The sequence below is a fragment of the Ictidomys tridecemlineatus genome, chromosome 5 (assembly GCF_052094955.1).
Source record: "Ictidomys tridecemlineatus isolate mIctTri1 chromosome 5, mIctTri1.hap1, whole genome shotgun sequence".
In the NCBI taxonomy this organism is placed as follows: Eukaryota; Metazoa; Chordata; class Mammalia; order Rodentia; family Sciuridae; genus Ictidomys; species Ictidomys tridecemlineatus.
Window position 1 is genome coordinate 9,784,346 of NC_135481.1, and position 21,203 is coordinate 9,805,548.

At 46.0% G+C, this 21,203-nt stretch overlaps 1 protein-coding gene across 2 annotated transcripts; it reads right to left on the reverse strand.

Annotated features, from left to right (window-relative positions):
• Window positions 1-923: 923 nt before the first annotated feature.
• Cyp1a2 (cytochrome P450 family 1 subfamily A member 2) lies at window positions 924-7,046 on the reverse strand. Of its 2 annotated transcripts, none has more exons than XM_021728400.3 (7): window positions 6,920-7,046; window positions 5,273-6,112; window positions 4,522-4,642; window positions 3,998-4,087; window positions 3,593-3,716; window positions 2,721-2,807; window positions 924-1,567 (listed from the first exon to the last, which is right to left on the reverse strand). In XM_021728400.3, exons 2-7 carry the CDS (start codon window positions 6,110-6,112, stop codon window positions 1,273-1,275), a joined length of 1,557 nt encoding a protein of 518 aa, XP_021584075.1. In that variant the 5' UTR covers window positions 6,920-7,046; the 3' UTR covers window positions 924-1,272. The 2 variants fall into 2 exon arrangements, with proteins under 2 accessions (XP_021584075.1, XP_077905388.1); XM_078049262.1 differs by having other exon boundaries at window positions 5,273-6,115; window positions 6,920-7,030.
• Between the last annotated feature and the right edge of the window lie 14,157 nt (window positions 7,047-21,203).

The following is a 21,203-nucleotide window of genomic DNA, read 5'->3' on the forward strand; positions in this document are numbered from 1 at the left end:
TGAGATTTATCCATGTTGTGCCTGTACTAGAACTTCATTCCTTCCCTGTGGGAGGCCAACCTTACAAGTGACTGAGTTATACTCCCCAGCTGGGTGCTGAGGTGCTCAGTCACAGAAATGGGTATGTCTTGCTACAGCCCCATGGGTGAAGCTATGCTCACCTGTTCCTTTGTAATATAACCCCTTGCCCTGTTTAGGATAGAATCTTCCATGGAAGTGCCTTGTGTGTGTCCCCTTCTCTTACTGTGCCCTTAGGTGTGGCATACCCAGGTGTCAGTCAACCTGCTGACAGTGGACATCATGAAGATAGACTCAGCCCCCTGAAACCTGACCCCTTACCTCATTTGAATAGCTTCTCCTCAATAAAAGGGGTCAGTGCATGCTCTCGCTCTCTCTCTTTCTGCAGACCCTTAAGGTCAGAGGAGCCGTCACAGCAACCCCAAAGAAAAAAGTATTTGTGTCTCTTGTGTGGTTATTTCGTGCAGCCCAGTTAGCCCAGTTTAACTAGAGTGACCCCTGAGCCTTTTAGTCGAGAGAACAAAAACCCGGCAAAAATCCCTGCAAGTGTTCAAAGACTTGTGTCACACAAGAATGGAAGGAAGAATGTCCATCGATGACTATGAGGAAATAGACCTAGGCCTGGTTTCAGGACTCAGAAAACAGGACTTGTTGATATATGCTTGACATGGGTAGCACTTGTATGAATTATGTTAAGTCTAAGAAACCAGTCACAGGGGCTGGGGATGTGGCTCAAGCGGTAGCGCGCTCGCCTGGCATGCGTGCGGCCCGGGTTCGATCCTCAGCACCACATACAAACGAAGATGTTGTGTCCGCTGAGAACTAAAAAATAAATATTAAAAATTCTCTCTCTCTCTCCTCTCTCACTCTCTCTTTAAAAAAAAAGAAACCAGTCACAGACCACATATTGTATCATTCCATTTATCTGAAATGTCCAGAGTAGACAAATCTACAGAGACAGAAAGTAGACTAGTGATTTCCCGTGGCTAGTGGGGCAGGAGAGGCATGATGGAGAAGCAGTCACTAAATGCTAAGGAGTATGAGGATTTTTGTGGGTAATACAATGTTCTAAAATCAGTGGTGATGATGATTGTGCAATTGTATGAAGACATGGAAGGAGGTGAATTATATAGTATAAGAATTGTATCTTAGTAAAGCTGTTTTTCTTTTTTTCCTAAAAAAAAAAAAAAAAAGAAACAAGGGCTGAGGACCCATGAGCACCCCCTCCCCCACCTTGGTATGGTGGTGCTTTCTTCACTTGGAGAAGCGTAACCGTGCCTGGATTTGATCACAGCGGGCATGCTTCATGGTTAGCCCATAGATGGGGGTCAGGTCCACCTTCACGCCTGGTGGCACACTGAACTCCAGCTGCTGCAGTAGGAAGGCCAGGAAGAGGAAGATCTCCCACTTGGCTGGAATCTCCCCAATGCATCTGCGCTTGCCCAGGCCAAAGAGCATCATCTTCTCACTCACGGTCTTGTTGATGGCCCTGTTGTTGGCAGTGAGGAATCGCTCAGGCTGGAACTCAAAGGGATCCTCCCACAGCTTCCTGCAAGAGTGACAGAGGAGATGGGATTTCTGGGCTAGAGAGGCCCTGGGAGAAAAGTCTTAGGGGAGACTTTTTTTGTTTTGGTTCTGAGGATTGAATGCAGGGGTGCTCAAACACTGAGCTGCATCCCCAACCCTTTTTCATATTTTATTTAGAGACAAGGTCTCACTAAATTTCTTAGGGCCTCACTAAGTTGCTGAGGCTGGCTTTGAACTTGTGATCATCCTGCCTCAGCCTCCTGAATTTCTGGGATTACAGGTGTATGCCACTGCACCTGGCTTGGGAGAGACTTTTGAATAGACTTCTGTTGAGAACACAAATGTTAGAATAGGTTGAAAGCAATGAAAACTTAGTGAGAAAGTGATCAAACTGAACTTTGATGTTTATTTCTTTTTACAAAATTCTCTCTGAAATGAGCAGCCTTAAATATAGTGCTTTTTAACAATAATCTGTTGTTTTTAAAAAAGATGCTTTATCTAAAAGAAGAAAAATGGGTCCATCTCCATCATACTATAGATATACCATTAGCAAGAAGAATCAACAGTATGTCCTGTTTTATGCTTATTATTTTGGAGTAATTATTGATAGCACAAATATCAATAGCACCTTTGTATTCAAGAGCATATCACCAGATGTTAAATTCTTTGGTCCCCTTTCCAGTAGACTAAAGTGATGTCTGGGGCATTCCCATTAGAATATCCTGAGGCACCTTCTCCTATCTACCAAAGTAGGTCCTGGAGGATAGGGCATAATCTTCAACAAGCTTCTGGGTCCATTTGTATGTGCACTGAAGTTTGGAAAACAGGGATCTATGTTTTGTCACATAAAATAGGCTATAAAGCAACTGAGTGCCCTGGTGCATGCCTATAATCCCAGGGACTGGGAAGGCTGAGGCAGGAGGGTTGTAAGTTCCAGACCAGACTCAGCAACTTAGTGAGACTGTCTCAAAAAGGAGGGGTGGGGGTGGCAGGGCTACAGATGTAGCTCAATGGTAGCATGACCCTTTGTTTAATCCCCAGTACTACAACACTAAAGAAAGAAATAATAATTATATATAGCTATATAGCAATTGAGGCTCCTTATTTAACCAGGAAAAACAGCCTTCCTGATTGCTGAACTTGTACACGTTTTTCCATAAGGAATGTGTACTTACGGGTCGTGGTTGACCTGCCACTGGTTTATAAAGACACAGCGCTCCTTGGGAATGTGGAAGCCATTTAGTGCTGTGTCCCTCGTTGTGCTTAGGAGGGAAGAAGAATCTGTTAAGCTCAGGGTTTGTAAAGCTGTCTTGCTCTTTCATCCACCCTACCCCAATCTGCTCACTGCAGTCTTCATACTCCATTCTGGGAGGGAGTGTGAGAGTCAGGGACAAGGGGAAATATCCTTCCATTTCCTTGGCTTCTGTTCTCCAACTTCAACACATGTTCACTGAACTACGGAGCCAAGAAGCAAGTGGTCTGGGCCAGCTCTGGGGTATTTCAAGCCTCTTACTCCATGAATAACTAGATAAACATATGGACAGAAGTAAATGTTTACTAACTCTTAGGATCAAGGATTGTAAGTCCTAGAAGATATCAGAGGATACAGCTGTGCCAGGATGTGTTAAAACAGGTTCTGAGAAAGGGAAAGCCCAGGTCAGGATTGACCTTGGGCAAAGATAGGATTCTGGGAGTCTGAGAAATGTGTAGAAATCCTTCCAGGCAGAAGCATAAGAAAAAGCCCAGCATAAGCAAAATTGGAAGCTGGCTGGATCGTGTTTGTAAGGGTCCGTGAAGATGACCAGGCTGGAGGACTGGGCACTTGCAGGAAGGATATATGAGTGGAGGTGAGTGACAGCTGAGGTCAAAAAAGGTGATTTTCTTCTGCGAGCTGCATGGTTGGATCAAGACTGGACTGGGTGAGGACATACTGGAGGCTGGGGTCCTGGCCAGGAAGAAGAGCCAGGTCACAGCCAAGCCAGGGAATGAGAAGCTGGGAGGAGGGAACATGGCAGCGACTTGGGGAGGACAGAGTAGGCAGCTTTACCTGTGAGGGATGGTGAAGGGTAAAAAGGAAGTGTGTCGGAAGACCTCCAGGATGAAGGCCTCCATGTAAGGCAATTGGGGTCTGTCAGAGAGCCGGGGCTGCCGCTCTCTGCCAATCACGGTATCTGCAGAACATACAGGATGAACAGAGCTTAGGAACTGCTCTGACTGCTCCTTGCATCGGTGTCCTCCATTATACTACATGTCCCTCCATGTGGGGGCTATGTCTATTCAAATATCTGAGATCTCACAAATTCCCTTCCCCCAATGTCTTCCAGGCACTAGTGGGCATCACTATATGCCCAGGATTGCATATAGTAGGCACAAAACAGTTATTTGTAAATTGAACAAATGACATGGGATCCCAAGGTTTCTCCCAGTTAGAGGATTGGGGGACACAATGTACCTAACTCCTTCTGGATCTTCTTCTGTATCTCAGGCTTTGTCACAAGGTACATAAGGCTCCAGGAGATAGCTGTTGTCACAGTGTCAAATCCTGGGAAGCACAGAGTGAGGTGAGAAGGAGGAAGGAAGACAAGAACAAGGAGACTACCGTGGACCAAGCATCCACCATGAAGGCAGCAAGCTTTGTTTCTCTAGCCACAGCTCATGAGTTTCCTGAGGGCAGGGGCTGAGTCTCTTCAAATAAATTTGAGACACAGACTTCATAATTAGCTGCTAGAATTACAGGGGCTTATATTTACAGGTCAGAGAACTTTTTATTGTTCAGATGCAGAAGCAGAGGCCCAGAAGAGGAGAGGGACCTGACTGAGTTTCCACTGGGAGTTGGCATCACAGATTAAGCTCAAACCCTGATCTTAGCCAGGTCTCTGTATCCTGTAGCAGTGGACATGTGTTTGGCAGGTTAGTGGCTGGGCAAGAGTAGGGGTGGACAGAGGGCTCTGATGGATGGAGGGGCAGGGGTCTTACCGGCTCCAAAGATGTCGTTGACAAGGTTGACAATGTTCTCCTGGGGGATGAGACCACCATTGGCTCTAGAGGCCTTCTCGCTGTGCTTGAACAGGGCACCTACAATGTCCTGGACACTGTTCTGAGGGGGCACAAGATTAAAGGCACCCTTGACATTTCCAGGGCCAAACGCTGGGCCTTCCCTGCCACACACACCAAGAGGTGTCCTAGGGGCTTGGCAGTCCCCCTGGCCTCCAAGCAGTGGGCTGGGGCTCAGGGCAGGAGCTGGTAGCAGCCCTGATTTGGCTTAAAATGTCATTTCATGCCACTTTGAACCTTTATTCCAATCACCCCATCTGGTTACTAGATCCCAGGGATCCAGTTTCAAAGGAGGAAGAGGTTGGTGTGAACACAAGGAAGAAAAAATGACATGAAACTGAGGATTAGCCTCTGTTGGTTTCAGATTCCTACAGACCAAAAGCCTTCTCATGCACAATAATGGCCCCCCACATTACACAGTTCTGCCAGGACCCATTCAAAGGCCTTTTCTGTCTGGGGCTTTGAGCAGCTGAAGGGAAGCTTTAAAAGATGAGGAAAGTGAGGCCCAGAAAGGAGGAGGAGATGGCTTTATATCACTCAGCTTCTCCAGGGAGTCCCAGAACCTTCCTTGTCCTTAGCGGCCCATTAGCTGAACAGACATCTTGGAGCAGGGTAGGAGGGGCCACACCCTGGTCCTGCAGGTGCCTCGTCCCCACCTGCATCCCATACTCACCTTGTCAAAGTCCTGATAGTGCTCCTGGACTGTTTTCTGCAGGAACTGCAGGAACCTCTTGTTGAAGTTCTTGAACCTTTCCAGGGCAGGGTTGGGCAGGTAGCGAAGAATGGGTAAAAAGTCCACAGGATTCCCAGAGGAGGCAGTCTCCACAAATTCATGGGTGTTCTTCACAATATTGAGCATCTCCTCACTGCTCTGAGGGAAGTGCTTCCCAAAGCACATGGCACCAATGACTTTGGCCACTGACAAAACCACCTCGTTGTAGGGGTCAAAGTGCCCAGAGTCTGCCATCAGCTTCTGGAACCTGCCAATTAGGCACTCAGCCTCCTTGCTCACGTGCTCCTCCAAGTAGCAGGAAGACACAGAAGTGGGGTCTGAGGCTATGGAGAAACTCTTCAGGGCATCCTGGGCCAGGCGTTTGCGGGCAGCCCACACTGGTCCAGAGTCTGTATTGAAGGTCATGCTCTGGCCATCAGTAACAAGGGTGAAGGTGTAGAGGTCTGGCCGGCCCTTGAAGTCATCACCCTGCTTCACTAGGGCCTGCCGGATGGTGTCCAGGCCACTCAGCACCACCACAGGTGTGGTCCCAATGCGGATCTGCATCACGTCCCCATACTTCTGGCTGAGCTTTGTCAGTGCCAGGTGAGGGTTCTTCCCCAGGGTCAGCATGTGCCCTATCAGGGGCCAGCCCCAGGGCCCTGGTGGACTCTTTAGGCCTTTGGGGACCCAAGGCCTTGAGGCTCTTACCACCCAGAATACCAAACAGAAGATGGCAGCAGCCAGGAGCAGCTCTGTGGCTGAGACGGGAAGAGATTGTAATAACATCATCTCTACCATCTGCTGGGAAAAAGGAAGGAGGGCTAGGCTGAGGAGGGAGGTGAAGTCATTCATTCAGTCATTCATCCTTCAATAAGCACTAATACATGTTTTATGCTTGGGTCTCAGCTGGACACCAGAAAGACTAAGATACATCTATCATGGGTCCTATTCCCCGGGGCTCACTCTTAGCACATCGCCGAATCTGAGGGCTGCAAAGGCAGGGCAGGATTTCCAACTGAGCATCTGAATTCCCAGGCTTGGCTCTCTCTACCCATTCCCCTAGTTTCCAATTCTGAGGCTAAGAATTGTGGAGGAAAGTGACCACTCTAAAACACGAAAGCCAAGGACAGCCCCCTGGCAGGCCCTGGCACAGGGTGTATGTTGGACATTGTGCCAAAGGGTTCCAGCCAGTGCAGGCTTCCTGCTGATACCTTCTGCATGCCAGGGAACATGGAGCCCCCAGCAACTCTGAGGATGCCAAGGCCCCAGGATTGATGGCCCTACCCTGATGGCATTCTTTGTACCAAGAAGGATGCCTCCTTCAAGGCTGAGTACCTATTCCCTCATGGTCTTGGGGGCTGAGGTGGGCTACAGCTAGGGCCAGGACTACCCTTTTGCCAGGAGTAGACTTCTTCCCCTTCTCTCTACGCCAAGTGAGGGCCCTTGGAGATGGCCTAGTTGAAAGTGCTCATTTAAAAACAGAGAAGCAGAGGTCCAGAACTGAGCAGAAAGGGCTAGAGTTCAGGCTCCTATACCTATCCAGGGTACCCCATCTCTCCATTTCTACTAGTTCCCAGGATAGATAGTATGGGTCCAGAAAGGTACCTGTAAAGGCAGGTGCTTGCGATCAGCAGAGTTGTGTTTCTAGCACCAGATGAGGGGGCCTTTTATAAATATCACCTTCTATCAGATTGGCCCGGCTGCTGTCCTGGTCATCTGATATCCAAGTTGGATCACTAAACAAAGTTGAAAGGATCAACCCTTGGCTTTGGGCCATGATCCCTCAGCTCCACCTACTACTCAGGGCTCAGGGATAGTGTTTTTGCAATAGGCCTGAAGGGGTTCTGGGTCCCTGAGGATAAATGTCTAGCTCTTCTCCAGGTCCAGGCCAGGGGGCTCATTTATTTCATGCACAAGTAGGGTGGTGGAGAAAATTAGGTCTGTGGGTGGTCAAGACTTCTTTCCCATGGTGCCCATGAGGTAGAGTCCTGTTGGACACGCAGTTCAGCCAAGCAGGGGCCCATTAAGTTCACTGTTTCTCTCCAGAAGAATGCTCCATAGTCCCTTCTAACAACTGTGAAATCAGACAAGGGATGAATATGTTCCAGTTGTTCCCAAATCTCAGTTCATGTCTCTAATCCAAAAATAAGAAAGGATAAAAATTCTGCATTCTAAAGAAAGCCTCCCTCACCCTCCTCCCTTCTGTGTAAGAATTGGGAAGAGATTAAAGAACTAATGAAAAAAAAATTTATGCTTTGGGCTATTCCTTATGACAACTGGCTTGGACTCTTCAAAATTATTAACATCAGCAGGGCATGGTGGAGCATGCCTGTAATCCCAGTGACTTGGTAGGCTGACGCAGGAGGATCTCAAGTTTTAGGCCAGTGTGGGAAACTTAGCAAGACTCTGCCTCACAATAAACAAACAAACAAAAAAAAAAAAAATAAAGGGCTTAGGAAGTGTAGTTAAGTAGTGGATTACCACTGGGTTCAGTCCACAAAATGATCAACATCGTTATGGGAGAAAACAATAAAAAGGACTAGGGCCTTGTTATAGTTTGAATATGAAGTATCCCCCAAAAGCTCCTGTTAATGCAGGAATATTCAGAGGTAAAATGGTTAGATTGTGAGAGCTGTGACCTAATCAGTCCCTCTACTTTGAATGAACTGGATGGTACAGTAGGCAGTGGGGCATGGCTAGAGGAGATGGATCACTGGGGGCATGCCCTGGAAGGGTTCATCTGCCCCCTGACCCTTGCCCCTGCTTCCTGACTCTGGTATGAGCTAAGCAGTTCTCCTCCGCTGGGCCCTTCCCCCATGGTGTCTTGCCTCATCCTGGGCCCAGAGCAATGGAGTTAGCCATCTATGGACTGAGACCTGTAAAACTGTGAGCTCCAAATAAACTTTTCCTCCTCCAGGTTGTTCTTGTCAGGTATTTTCATCATAGCAACACAAAAACTGACTAAAACAGGCCTGTTCTAGAACCAAGAGACTTAAGAGACATAAGAGCCAAATGCAATACGTGGACTTGATTAGATCCTGGATCTAACAACAATAAAGTATTTAAAGGCATGAAAGACATTTTTGAGAAAACCGAGGGCATGTGAATATAAACTGCAGATTAAATGATATTCTGGAGTGAATATTAATTTTCTTAGATATAAACACAGTATCATGATTATATGGGATTTTATCCTTATTCTTTTTTAAAAACATTTTTAGTTGTAGATGAACACAGTAACTTTATTTTGTTTCTTTATTTGTTTTTATGTGGTGCTGAGGATTGGACCCAGTGCCTCATACATGTGAGGTAAGCACTCCACCACTGAGCTATAGCCCCAGCACTGATCCTTGTTCTCAGGAGACTAATGCATTGTTATTTAAAGGAGAAGTTTTATGGGATGCCTGTGACCTCCTTTTAGATGGTTCTGTTAAAAATGTAGATTTTAGCCAGGCACGGTAGTGCCTCCTACCTGTAATCCTAGTGGCTCAAGAGGCGGAGGCAGGAGGATCACAAGTTCAAAGCCAGCCTCAGCAAAAGCAAGGTGCTAAGCAACTCATTGAGATACTGTCTCTAAATAAAATACCAAATAGGGCTGGAGATATGGCTCAGTGGTTGAGTGCCCCTGAGTTCAATCCCTGGGACCCTGTCCCCCAAATGTAGATTTCAGCTGGCTAGGTTGGCATATGTCTATAATCACAGCTATTCAGGAGACTGAGGCACAGGGATCACTTGAGCCTAAGAGTTCAGGAATAGCCTGGGCCACATAGTGAGACCCTGTCTCAAAAAAAAAAAATCTATCTATCTATCTGTTGATCAGAAGTACAAATGAGAAATGTCAGCTCTCAGTGAACCAAGGTGTCGATAACAGAAGTGTTCATTGTATAAAAGGAGACTTTGATAGACTCAGGTTTCAGTCATGTCTAAGAGGAGGATTGGGACAAAGTCTTATATTGAATATGAGAAGTAAATTGTGATTTAGATTAATTTGGGCTCTGTACTCCTGAAAATGAGAAAGTCATGAAATCACAGTGAAGATGTCAAGGGGCAAGGATGGCGACTCTGAGAAACAATAGAGCAGGTTTGAAAAGCATGGGTGAGAGGAAAGGAGAGCTGTTTTTTGTCGGTGTCTCCCCCAGGTTTGGCTCACTCAGTAAAGTTAGGTAAAGTTTTATAAAAAATTGACTCTTTCTCTCATTAATTAACTAAAGTCCACAGTTTATTTAGATAGCCTTAGTTCATTTAATGTCCCATTTCTTTTTTTTTAATATTTGTTTTTTAGTTGTAGTTGGACACAATACCTTTATTTTATTTATTTATGTGGTGCTGAGGATCGAACCCATTGCCCCATGTACAGAAGGCAAGTGCTCTACCACTGAGCCACAACCCCAGCCCTTATTTATTTATTTTTATGTGGTGCTGAGGATTGAACCCAGGGCCTCACACGTGCTAAGGGAACACTCTACCGCTGAGCCACAACCCCAGCCCCTTATGTCCCTTTTCTGTTCCAGGATCTGTCTAGGATGCCACATGAAAGTTACCCATTAGGTAGGTCTCTTTGGACAATTCTTGGTGGTGACAATTTCTTATTCTGTCATCATTCTTGATGACTGATGTTTTCAGGAGTCCTGGTCAGGTAATGTGTAGAATGTTCCACTGTTAGAGTGTTTCTCTCCTGGTAAGCCTGAGGTTATGGGTGAGTAGCAGGTAGACCTCAGGGTTAATGTGCCATTTTCTTCATACCATCTCAATGCCACACCATCAACATTATTTACTGATAGACATGGTAGCACACGCCTGTAATTCTAGCAACGGATGCAGGAGGATTGCAGGTTTGAGGCCAGTGTAGGCAACTTGGCAAGATTCTATCTCAAAATAAAAAATAAAAATGGTCAGGAATGTAGCTGTCAGTTCAATCCCCAGTACTGCAAAAAACAAAAATAAAGTAAAACAAAGCCAGCCTTAGCAACTTAGCAAGGTGCTAAGCAACTCAGTGAGGTCCTGTCTCTAAATAAAATATTAAAAAGGGCTAGAGATGGTGGTTAAAATTCCCTGGGTTCAATCCCTGGTACCAAAAAAAAAAAAAAAAAGGAAGAAGAAGCTTAAAATGGGCTGGCTGTGATGGCACAGCATGTAATCATAGCCATTCCAGGAGGCTGAGGCAGGAGGATCCCAAGTTTGAGGCCAGCCTGGGCAACTTAGCAAGGCTCTGTCTCAAAAATAAAAAAAAATAAAAAGAAATGGGAATATAAAGAAGTGCCCTAGGGTTCAATCACCAGTACCATAAAAAAAAAGGAGGTGGGGAAGAGGAGGAGAAAGAGGAGGAGGAGGAGAAGTTGGTGCCATGATTATTCAGAGAGGGAACACAGGGGGCTTCCAGGGCACTGTTTTTTTTGTTTTTGTTGTTGTTGTTTTTTGTTTGTTTGTTTGTTTTTTAAAGAGAGAGAGAGAGGAACAGAGAATTTTTTAATATTTATTTTTTAGTTTTCAGTGGACACAACATTTTTGTTTTATTTTTATGTGGTGCTGAGGATCGAACCCAGTGCCCCGCTCATACCAGGCAAGCGCGCTACCCACTTGAGCCACATCCCCAGCCCAGGGCACTGTTGATACACAGTTTTGTCAAGTTGTAAAAATTCATTGAGCTATACATGATAAATTCCCTTTTCTATATTGTTTTTTTTTTATGTTATTAACAATGTTTTTAATGTTGAAGAAAACATTACAAAGAAAAAGGAAAAAAGTCCCTCATAGACAAATGTCCTAGTATTTATAGAGATAATTGCCCATTTCTTTAAAATATTTATTTTTTAGTTGTAGTTGGACACAATACCTTTATTTTATTTATTTATTTTTATGTGGCGATGAGGATTAAACCCAGTTCCTCGAATGTGCTAGGTGAGCGCTCTAAAACTGAGCCACAACTCCAGTCCAATTGCCCATTTTTATTTTATTTTATTTTTTTAAAAAAATTCTTTTCTTTTCTTTTTTTTTTTTTAGAGAGAGAGAGAGAATTCTAATATTTATTTTAGTTTTCGGTGGACACAACATCTTTGTTGGTATGTGTTGCTGAGGATCGAACCTGGGGCCGCAAGCATGCCAGGCAAGCACGCTACTGCTTGAGCCACATCCCCAGCCCCAATTGCCCATTTTTAAAGTGTGGGCTGACCATAGTGACTTCCTTCCAAACATAACAGTGTGGAAAGAAAGAGAAAGGGATAACTTCACAGTGGAGAAACCCAACACTTTCATCAGCTGATCAAGGTCAACATTATCAGTAATAAATAATCCTTTTTTTGTTTACTTTTGTTTTAGGTACTGGGGATTGAACTCAGGGGCACTCAACCACTGAGGCACATCCCCAGCCCTATTTTGTATTTTATTTAGAGACAGTTTTACTAAGTTGCTTAGCACCTCACTGTTGCTGAGGCTGGCTTTGAACTTGCTATCCTCCTGTCTCAGCCTCCCAAGTCGCTGGGATTACAGGCATGTGCCATGGGTCCTGGCCCATTTTAACCATTTTAATTTAATATGTGTAATTCAGAGGACTTGAATGTAGCTTCTGTTTTTTTTTAAATTGATTATTATTTTATTTTTTAAATAATTTTTGTTGTAGGTGGACACAATACCTTCATTTTATTTTTATGTGGTGCTGAGGCTCGAACCCAGTGCCTCATACATGCCAAGCAAGTGTTCTACCAATGAGCCACAGTCGCAGCCCAGTAGTTGCTCTTTTTAACATTTTTTTTCTGCCACTCATCTGCAGCATTGACTGCAGTTGTAGTTCATTATCATGGCTGTGTGGTATTCCATCATGATATGTAATAGTCCACCATTCATTCATCCCTTTGACCATTGTTGGGCATTGGGTTGCTGTCTGTGGTGGACTATGAAGAGCCCTTCTGCCATGAGCATTCTTGCACATGTGTATGAATGCATGTCTGCTTCGTGGAGACCTAGGACTGGCACTGCTGGGTCATAGGGTAGAAGAATCTCCAACTTCGGTAGATTCTACCAAGCAATTTTGCAAAGTACATAAACCAATGTATACTCCCACCAGCTGTGGAGGAGAGTTCCAGGTGTGTTTCATCCTCAGCCACTGGATATTTTAATTCTTTCTTCATTTAAGTGACTCTGGAGGACATGTTGACTACTTTCCTTTTTAAGGTTTTTTTTAATGTTCCTGGTGGTTTCAGGAGGAAAACCAGACCCTGCCTTAGCACCCAAAGACCCTGCTCACCCTTCTAGCTCGGCTGGCCACCATATTCCCCTCACTCAATCCCTCATAAGCTCAGCCCTTTGTTGAAACTCACTCCCCATCCTGCTTTCCTGTCAACTCCTGCTCTTCACTTTAAACCCTACTCAGCTGTCACTACAATGGCCAGGTCCCCACCTGTCCTCTGAGTTCCCTCAGCTGCTATACCGCCCTCCTCAGCAGCGCCCGTTACACAGTCTCCTCTCGGGACAGTGAATTCCTTGGAGGTTGCTATGAGTGTCCTCCAAAGGCCATTGCATTAGAGGCTTGGTCCCCGGCTTGATGCTACTTGGAGGTGGTAAAAACTTTAAGAAATGGGGGTCTGGGCATGGTGATGCACACCTGTAATCCCAGCAGCTCAGGAGGCTGAGACAGGAGGATTGAGAGTTCAAAGCCAGCCTCAGCAACAAGGGCCTAAGCAACTCAGTGAGATCCTGTCTCTAAATAAAATACAAAATAGGGCTGGGATTGGCTCAGTGGTTAAGCATCCTTGGGTTCAATCCCCAATACAAAAATAAATAGAAATGGAGTGCTAGTTGGAGGTCTTTGAGTCACTGAGACATGCCCTTGAAGGGGATTGTGGAACCCTGGTCCCTTCCTCTTTCTTTTTTCTTGTCACTTTCCTGCCATGAGGTGCTCCATTTTACTCTGCCACATGTTTCCTGCCATGATATGGCCCCACGACCCAAAGCAACAAGGCCAACTGCTCATGGACTGAAACCTCTAAAACTATGAACCCAAATAAACCATTTATCCTTTTAAGTTGATTAACTCGGGTATTTGTAAAAAGTGATGGAAAGCTGACTAATACAGAGGTCAAGGCAATCTCTGATTCTCTGTATTTCTAGTCTCTAGCACTGGGACTGGCACTTAGAGATGTGTTGAGTCAATTAGTGTTCAAAAGCAAGAGTGTGAACCTGCACAAGAGCTTGTAAAAACTCTTCATAGTGCATTTCCTGCACTGGTCTTACAGGAATTGCAAGTAATAACACTCGAAGTTTATTGAGCAATTACTATGCCCCAAACTCTGTGCTGCATAGTTAACATGGCCCATCTGTTTTAGCTTCACAGAAGTCTATAAGATGGGTACTGCTATAGCCTCATTTTCCAGTTGATCAAAGGAGGTCTAGAGATGCTAAGTAATTTGCCCAGTGTCAGTGTAGAGAAAGAGCAGCTATGAATATTGGGCAGAGGAAAGAGCAAAATCAGGGGCGACGGTGACAGAAGGCACATTTGGAATTTCACCATCCAGAGGAGCCCAGGGAGTGACTTTGGCAACACTGCTGGCTTACTCGAAGAATTTATTCAATGCATATTCATCAGACTGACTGGTGTCTAGAACACAGTAATGGCAGTCTCTCACCACTCCTGTTGGGGTGTCCTCCTCTGCACCCCTCACGGGTTTCTTCTCACCTTGGTCCTGTGTAGCCATGAGGAACCAGAGTTTAGGGCTGCTCTATCAGCCAGCTGAAACCCTAACACAAACTGTGGCCCCTCAAGGGAGGGACAAAGTTGCAGTCACCTCATGCTTAGATCTAGCAGAGAGGACGGGCCTTTGCAGAGATAGGTGCTTGGTGGTGCACAGGTGAATAATTAACCTGGGGGTGTCTCACCATCTACCAGATATGGACCCTAAGCTGCAGACTTGGGCACCCAATCCCTTGTTGCCTGTGTCTACCCAGAAGTCTGCCAGACTCCTCAATATGTTCAAATGGCCAAATGGTCACCTCTCGGCCCAAACGCCTTACCTCTGGGTCATCGCCCTGCCTGAAACCCAGGAATCCTTGAAGATACCACACCTCTCATTCACCTCCTATAGAATACTCAACATTCTAGTTCTTGAATACCTTGGAGTCAGAGCCTGCTCTCCATTGCTCTGGTCACTCCCCAGAGCAGGCTCTCAGCATCACTTTCCCACGTTGTCCAGGCTGCTCTTAAACTCCTGGGCTCAAGTGATCCTCCTTCCTCAGCCTCCTGAGCAGCTGAGATCATAGTCACACACCACCGTGCCTGGCTTCCCAAGCACTTTTGCAGGAACCTTCTACTTGGTTCTACCACCTATAGGCTGGTGTTATCCAGGAGAACTTGCTGTGATGACAGAAAATATTCTATGGGTGAGGATGTAACTTGGTAGTGGAGGGCTTGCCTAGTCTGGGTGAGGCTCTGGGTTTGAGATATTTCTCTCTCTTGTGGCTATTGAGCACTTGAAATGTGGCTAGTGCAACTGAGATGCTGAATAATAGTGATAACTAATAAGAATTATAGGTGTGTGCACCACCACTGAATTTTTTATTCTATTTAATTTTAAATTTAAGTAGCTTTTTGCAGCTTCGGGTTCAGTCCCTTCCTCATCTCTCCAATCTGTGCTCCATGCTGCCACCTAAGTGAGTTTCAGAAATTGCCAATCTGAGCATGTCAGATCCCTAATCAAAATCCCTTATTGATTCTCGAGGTATTTGGAAAAGTTTAAACTCCTTAGCTCAGCATGTGAGCATGTTCCTACTCTTATCTCTTCTCCCATTCCTTTCTGACTCACAAACAACTTTCTTGCCAGCCGGAGGGAACGTTATGTAATTCTTCTAGTGTTTTGCCTCTGTGTATTCATACATGCTGTTCCCTCTGCCTGTAACACCTGAGCCCCTTCCCAACAACTTCTTCAACAAACATCCTCAAGGAAATGCATTGCTTCTGGGTAGGAGATGCTTAATTGCACTGCAACATTATGACATATTAATGAGAAGGTATTCTCACCTCTCCATTAAAGCAAGTACTCCAGAACTTGACTCCAAGCTAGGTGTGGTGGCACACACTTGTAATCTCAGTGGCTTAGGAGGATGAGCCAGCGATCACCAATTAAAGCCAGCCTTAGCAACTTAGCGAAGCCCTAAGCAACTCAGAGAGACACTGTTTCAAAATAAAAAGGGATAGGGATGGGCTGGGGTTGTGGCTCGGTGGTAGAGTGCTCACCTAGCATGTGTGAGGTGCTGGGTTCGATCCTCAGCACCACATAAAAAATAAATAAATAAAGATATGGTGTCCCTCTACAACTAAAAAAAACCCATTTTTAAAAAAGTATATATTTAAAAAATAATAAAAATAAATAAATAAAATAAAGGTATGTGTCTATCTACAACTAAAAAAAAAAAAAAAGAACTATAAAAAAAGGATAGGGATGTGGCTCAGTGGTTAAGTGTCCCTGGGTTCAATCCCCAGTACCAATTAAAAAAAAAAAAGTAAAGTAAAAACTCGGCTCCAGGCCCACCCCTCTGGGCCATTTTTACCCCCTACTCTGATCCAGAGCCTCCTTCTTTGGACATAGTTCTCTCAAAGTTCTAACACCAAGGTGCCATATTGCTTGGTCTTGTTCTTCTTCTCTAGACTGTGACCTACTGAACTATGCTGTAGTCGTACTCACTGGATTTTTAGCACAGTGCCTATCACAAGGTAGGTGCTCAACCACTTTCTCTGAGCATAAATTATGATGCCAGCCACTGTTCCAGGAGAACACTTTCTCAGTGAATGCGGCAGGCCTGCTGTCATGGAGGAGGCTGATGATAAGCAGGTGAACATACAAGTGAAATCGTTGCAGACCCAGGCTGTGCTGCGAATCCTCTGTGCCTCTGTGCCCTGTGTGCTGTGAAGCTGAGCCCTGCAGACTGGCAGTGGGCTTCCCACCCTCTGGCTTCCTGCTGGGCTCAGCCAATGGTAGAGTGTAACATGGAGGTGAGCTCTGCTTCCAGCTGCTGGGAGAGTGGGAGGAATGGCAGTGATGTGGCGTTGTTCTCTGCCTCTCTCAGTCCTCAGCCCTACAGCTGAGCCAATGAAAGGTTCCGGCCTGAGATGGGAAGGCAAGAGAATAAGGTTCGATTTTTCCCCCCTCTTCACCCCTCTGTGAAAGTGCTTACCAGACAATTCTCCTTTCTTTATAGTCTCTAAATTCTGGAAATGGTTCCTTCCTTTGGCTCCTTCAGGCCAAGGTGGTGAGGGCTCCTGTCTATTACTAGCTTTCCCCATAAGGTATTTCCCCTTTGGTCACAATATGGCTGCTGGAGTTCCAGCTGGCCACCATAACATCCAGACATGACAAGGAATGGGGAATATAGTTTGACCCTGGTTCCTGCAGGGACTGTCCCTGACAGACACAGGCAGGAATGTCTTAGGAACATCATGGAGCCTTTGTATCTGGAGAAGAGTGAGCCTGGGGAGGGGAGTAACATGACAGGAGGTCAGAGAAGGAATAGGAATCAGTTCCAGAAGGCTTTGCAGACCATCGTAAGGATTGTTTCCCCCTGAACCTCCTCAGAAAACTCCTCCTGAAAATTTTACCATTGCCAGTCCTGAACTTGGGGAAAGGCTGGCATCCCCTTCTTAGCCAGGAGCTGTAGGGCTGAGGACTGAGAGAGGCAGAGAACAAATGGGGCAGCAGGGACTTGGTGACAGCTACTTGCTTCCTAGGGCATCCTCTAGCCAAGAACCTCCAGCCAACATGGAGGTGAGCTCTGCTTCCAGCAGCTGGGAGAGTGGGAGGAATGGCAGTGATGTGGCGTGGACTCAACTGGCCAACTCCGCCTCACGCAGGGGTTCTCCCACAGGCACTGGCCAGCCAACAAACCAACATTGTGGGGACTTCTGAAGATACAGTTAGTAGCTTCTAAAAGCAGTTCTGATGGGGGTCATTCAGGCACAGGGGCAGAGCACTGGGAAGCTGTTAGACAGGAGTAACTTCTTAGGACTCTGTCTAACCTGGGTAGGTCTTCTAGGGGCATGCACATGCCAAGATTCAGCCACCAGAGAGCTCTGCTGGGTACAACTCCGAGGGTGGCAGGTTTGGGTTATGATTCTTGTAGTTGCACATTCTCAAAACCCAACTCATACTAGAACAGGAAAAGGAGGAAAGGAAGAAAAGGAGAAAGAAGGAAAAAGAAGGGATAGGAGGAGACAGGAGAAGTGATGGTGATTTAGTTCATATAACAGGGACGTTCGGTGGTAAATTTCAATGGTTTCAGGAATAACTGGATCTAGGTGCCTAATGTCCTCCAGACTTTCCCTTTCTCCCTCTCCTCAGTGATTTTATTTAAACATGCCCACTGAAAACTCCAGACTTCAGACTTATTTTCCAACCAGCATAGCCACTTCTGGCAGGAGAACCTCCTTTTTCCAGTGACTTCTTTAAAACACAGAATTCTCATGGTCTTGGCCGGGGGTGGGATCAGCTGTACAAAACCTAATGACTGAGAATAATGGTTTGAATGTTCACCTAAGGACAAATGACTTGGTATTACCAAAAGAAGGGAGAATGGATGCTGGGTTCCACAAACCCCTCAGATACCGATTATCACTGGGGTAATCATAAAACTTATTATCATATCTTTTCAGAATGAAAGAGGGCGCTTTTAATAATTATGCCAAGACAACAGGCTCAGACCAAGACTGTCCCACGTGAGTGTTGTCACCTTAACTATAGCAGCCAAGAGCCAAGGAGCCAAGGGTTGCCTCATTTGACTCCCAGTCCTGCAACTTAAATCTCTACGGCTCCCTGGGAACAGGAAGGAGAGGAGGGGAAGGTACTCAGGGCTCAGATCTTAGCTGTGGTTAGAGGGTCACTGAGTGGGGTGAGGATATACTGGGAGACAGTCCCAGCTCTGGGCATCCACCCAAACTCCACTCTTTCCAAAACAATACTCCCTGCCTGGTCTCCCATGCTTCTCTTCATGCCATGCATGCTGCCTGTGCCTTACCAGGTAAAAGCACTTTCATTGCCTCTGAGACTCTTCTCCAGCTCTTCCCTCTCCAGGTCCCTTAAATGCCTCTGCCACTCTCCCAGCCTTCTTGGCTTCCATAGCATCTCCACGCTCAGCACAGGCTCTGTGTGGGGTGTGGCTCCTGTCTCCATTTAGGGGAGGACTTTGTTATGGGTCTTGTCTGTCTCCCAACCCCCTGCCACATAGACCTCAGCAGTGCCAATTGAAGACTCTAGGCACAATAGATTTGCCAGGCTAAGACCCTCAGCTGTCTGTATTCCTCCAGCCCAGAGAGTCCTCTCTCCTCCTCACTGCCCCCTTCCCCTAAGTTCCTGGTATCAATCAGCAGGGAATTCTAGCCAAAAACCTTCTCACGCAAAGGCATGCAAACTTTGACCCAGGATTGGGTGTTCAGCTCCAGGCCAAGGTCCTCAAACCTCCTGCCACTCAACCTTCTTTTCTGTCCAGGGCTCAGTAAGGGCTCCCTCCTGACTTTGTGGCTATTAGTTCAGACAGGGCTGGCTAAAGCAAAGTGCAAGGCCTCCTGCAATCCCTGGGCACCTGACTCCTCCTGTTCCAGGGTCTGGGGAAATGGAAGCCCTGGCCCAGGCCCTGATCTTGTCCCCTTTGGCCCCCTATGGTTTTGCTTCTAATCTTGGACAGAAAATCACAGCAGGAAGCGCCTTGGCCTGGAAGCAAGAAATCAGAGTTCTTAGTTGATTTGCCACATGTCACTGGACCTTTTCCTTCCTGGCATTAGGGTCTCCACCTGAGAAGGAATTGGCTTTGTTAACTTTGTTAATGAATTTGTTTGGAGTCAAGAGAACATGAGTAACTCAGAGCACCAAGAACAAGGATTTCCTGGGTCCCTGGCCAGGAGCCCCAGCACTAGATAGCCTTTAGGCCCTGCTGAGTGGGCTGCCATGAGTCTCTCAAGCTGGGGCTTTGGTGGAGACTGAGGCAAATTGAGGGAAAGGTTTGTAGGCTGCAGAACAGGCTTGGAAGTCTGGGACTGCTTTGCTTCTCACTTCTTTTCCATGGCTTCCACATGGGCTCACTCTACTCTCTATAGCTCTAGTTCCAACTAAAACAGAAGGCCAGACTTCTTCTCAGGTGGAGTCAGGATGTATGGAGTGGAATTACTAGAAGAATTCTGAAAGAGCCCAGCTCCCTTATTTCCTGCCTATTCTGTTGCCCAAGCGCCACCATTAGAGCATTAGTACCACTATGATAGCATTAGCACTTTGGGTTCCACGTCACTTTTGAGGTGTACACCATCTATAATACTGCTGTGTCCAATTCCTTTACCAGACATTCATGCCTTACCTGAACTTGGCACATCAAATCAATTTCCCACAGGTTGATTTTCTGTAAAACCAGAAAGAAGTGGCAAGTTTGGGTCTGGTTCATAGTAAATGTCAAAAATACTGAGAATTATTTTGGAGAAAGGTGTTAGAACTGGAGACCAGGAGAAATCTGATCTGCTGTGGAGAAGATTCAGGAAGGCATTTTGGAAGAAGTGATGTTTTATCTGAGGCTCAGAGTAGGGGGGACTTAGGAGTAGAGGCTGGCAGACCTGGTACATTCTGCTAAAGATTCTTGTTTCTGTCCTGAGATGCCAACTCTGTTTTAAAAGGGTGGTGACAGAAAGAGGTTTTGCATTTTTAAAAAATAATTTTTAGTTGTAGATGGACACAATGTCTTTATTCTATTTATTTATTTTTATGTAATGCTGAGGATCGAACCCAGTGCCTCACACTTGCTAGGCAAGTGCTCTACCACTGAGCCCCAGCCCCAGTCCCAAGAGGTTTTGCATTTCTGAAAAGGGCTCCTTGGGGAAGAAATGGAGAAGTGTCCTTGCCTCTTTAGTATATTCTGGGCACAGGAGCCAGAGTGATTGCTCAGCTCAGACCCCAGTAAAATTTCCATCTCACATGGAGGAAGACTCATGTTTCTTAATGGTGTGCTCCCTGCACAGGTGTCGGGGTCCCCCCCTGGCATCTCATCCCTTCCCCACAGGGAACTAGATGGCAGGAGAATTCCCACGACCCCCACACATTTCCGTTGGTCTCTGGAATTACCACCCGTCTCTAGAAGCAAATGTGCAAGGCTTCTTTTTTTTTTTTCTGTCTCCTTTTTTAAATTATTTATTTATTTTTTTATTATTAGTTGTTCAAAACATTACATAGCTCTTGACATATCATATTTCTGTTCCGTTTGCTTGTGCACTCTTCGTCCAGATACCTGTGCACCTAGATTCTTGATTGCAAACTTCTGCTTCTGTTCAGTGTCATCTCAGCGAGTCGTTTGCCAACCACCCTATGTGGAATTGCACATCTTTTTGTCATTCTTACCCCTTCTATGCTCATTTACTTTTTCCTATAGCATTTTTCACCTGCTGCTATTCTCTGCATTTGCTTATCTATTAGCTGTTTCCCCCATCAGAATGTAAGGCCCATTAGAGCTGGAGCTTCGTCAGTTTTGTTCACCTCTATATCAGTCACCGGCTCAGAATAGTGCCAGGCACATGGCGCTTGGTAAATATTTGCGCATTGCATGAGGTGGTATCTGACTGGAGTGGGACGTGAAGGGGCTAATGAGGTTGTTTTCTGGCCTGGGTTACAGGATACATGACAGTGCTGAGTTCCGGAGCCAGTGAGAGAAGGAGAGTGGTGTTAATTGGGGACAGGCTCAGCTAGACACGCGAATAAAACTTTTCTCTCTGGATATATCGCATGAAGAGAGCTCCGTAGGGGTCCTGACCCTGCCTCCAAGGCAGAAAGCCAGGCGTGCAGGGCAGCACAGGGACTGCGTGTTCTGCCGCAGGCGTGGACCAAAAATGTGGACATATGCAGACCTTCCTGGCATGCAGAAGCCTACTCCGCACGCAAAC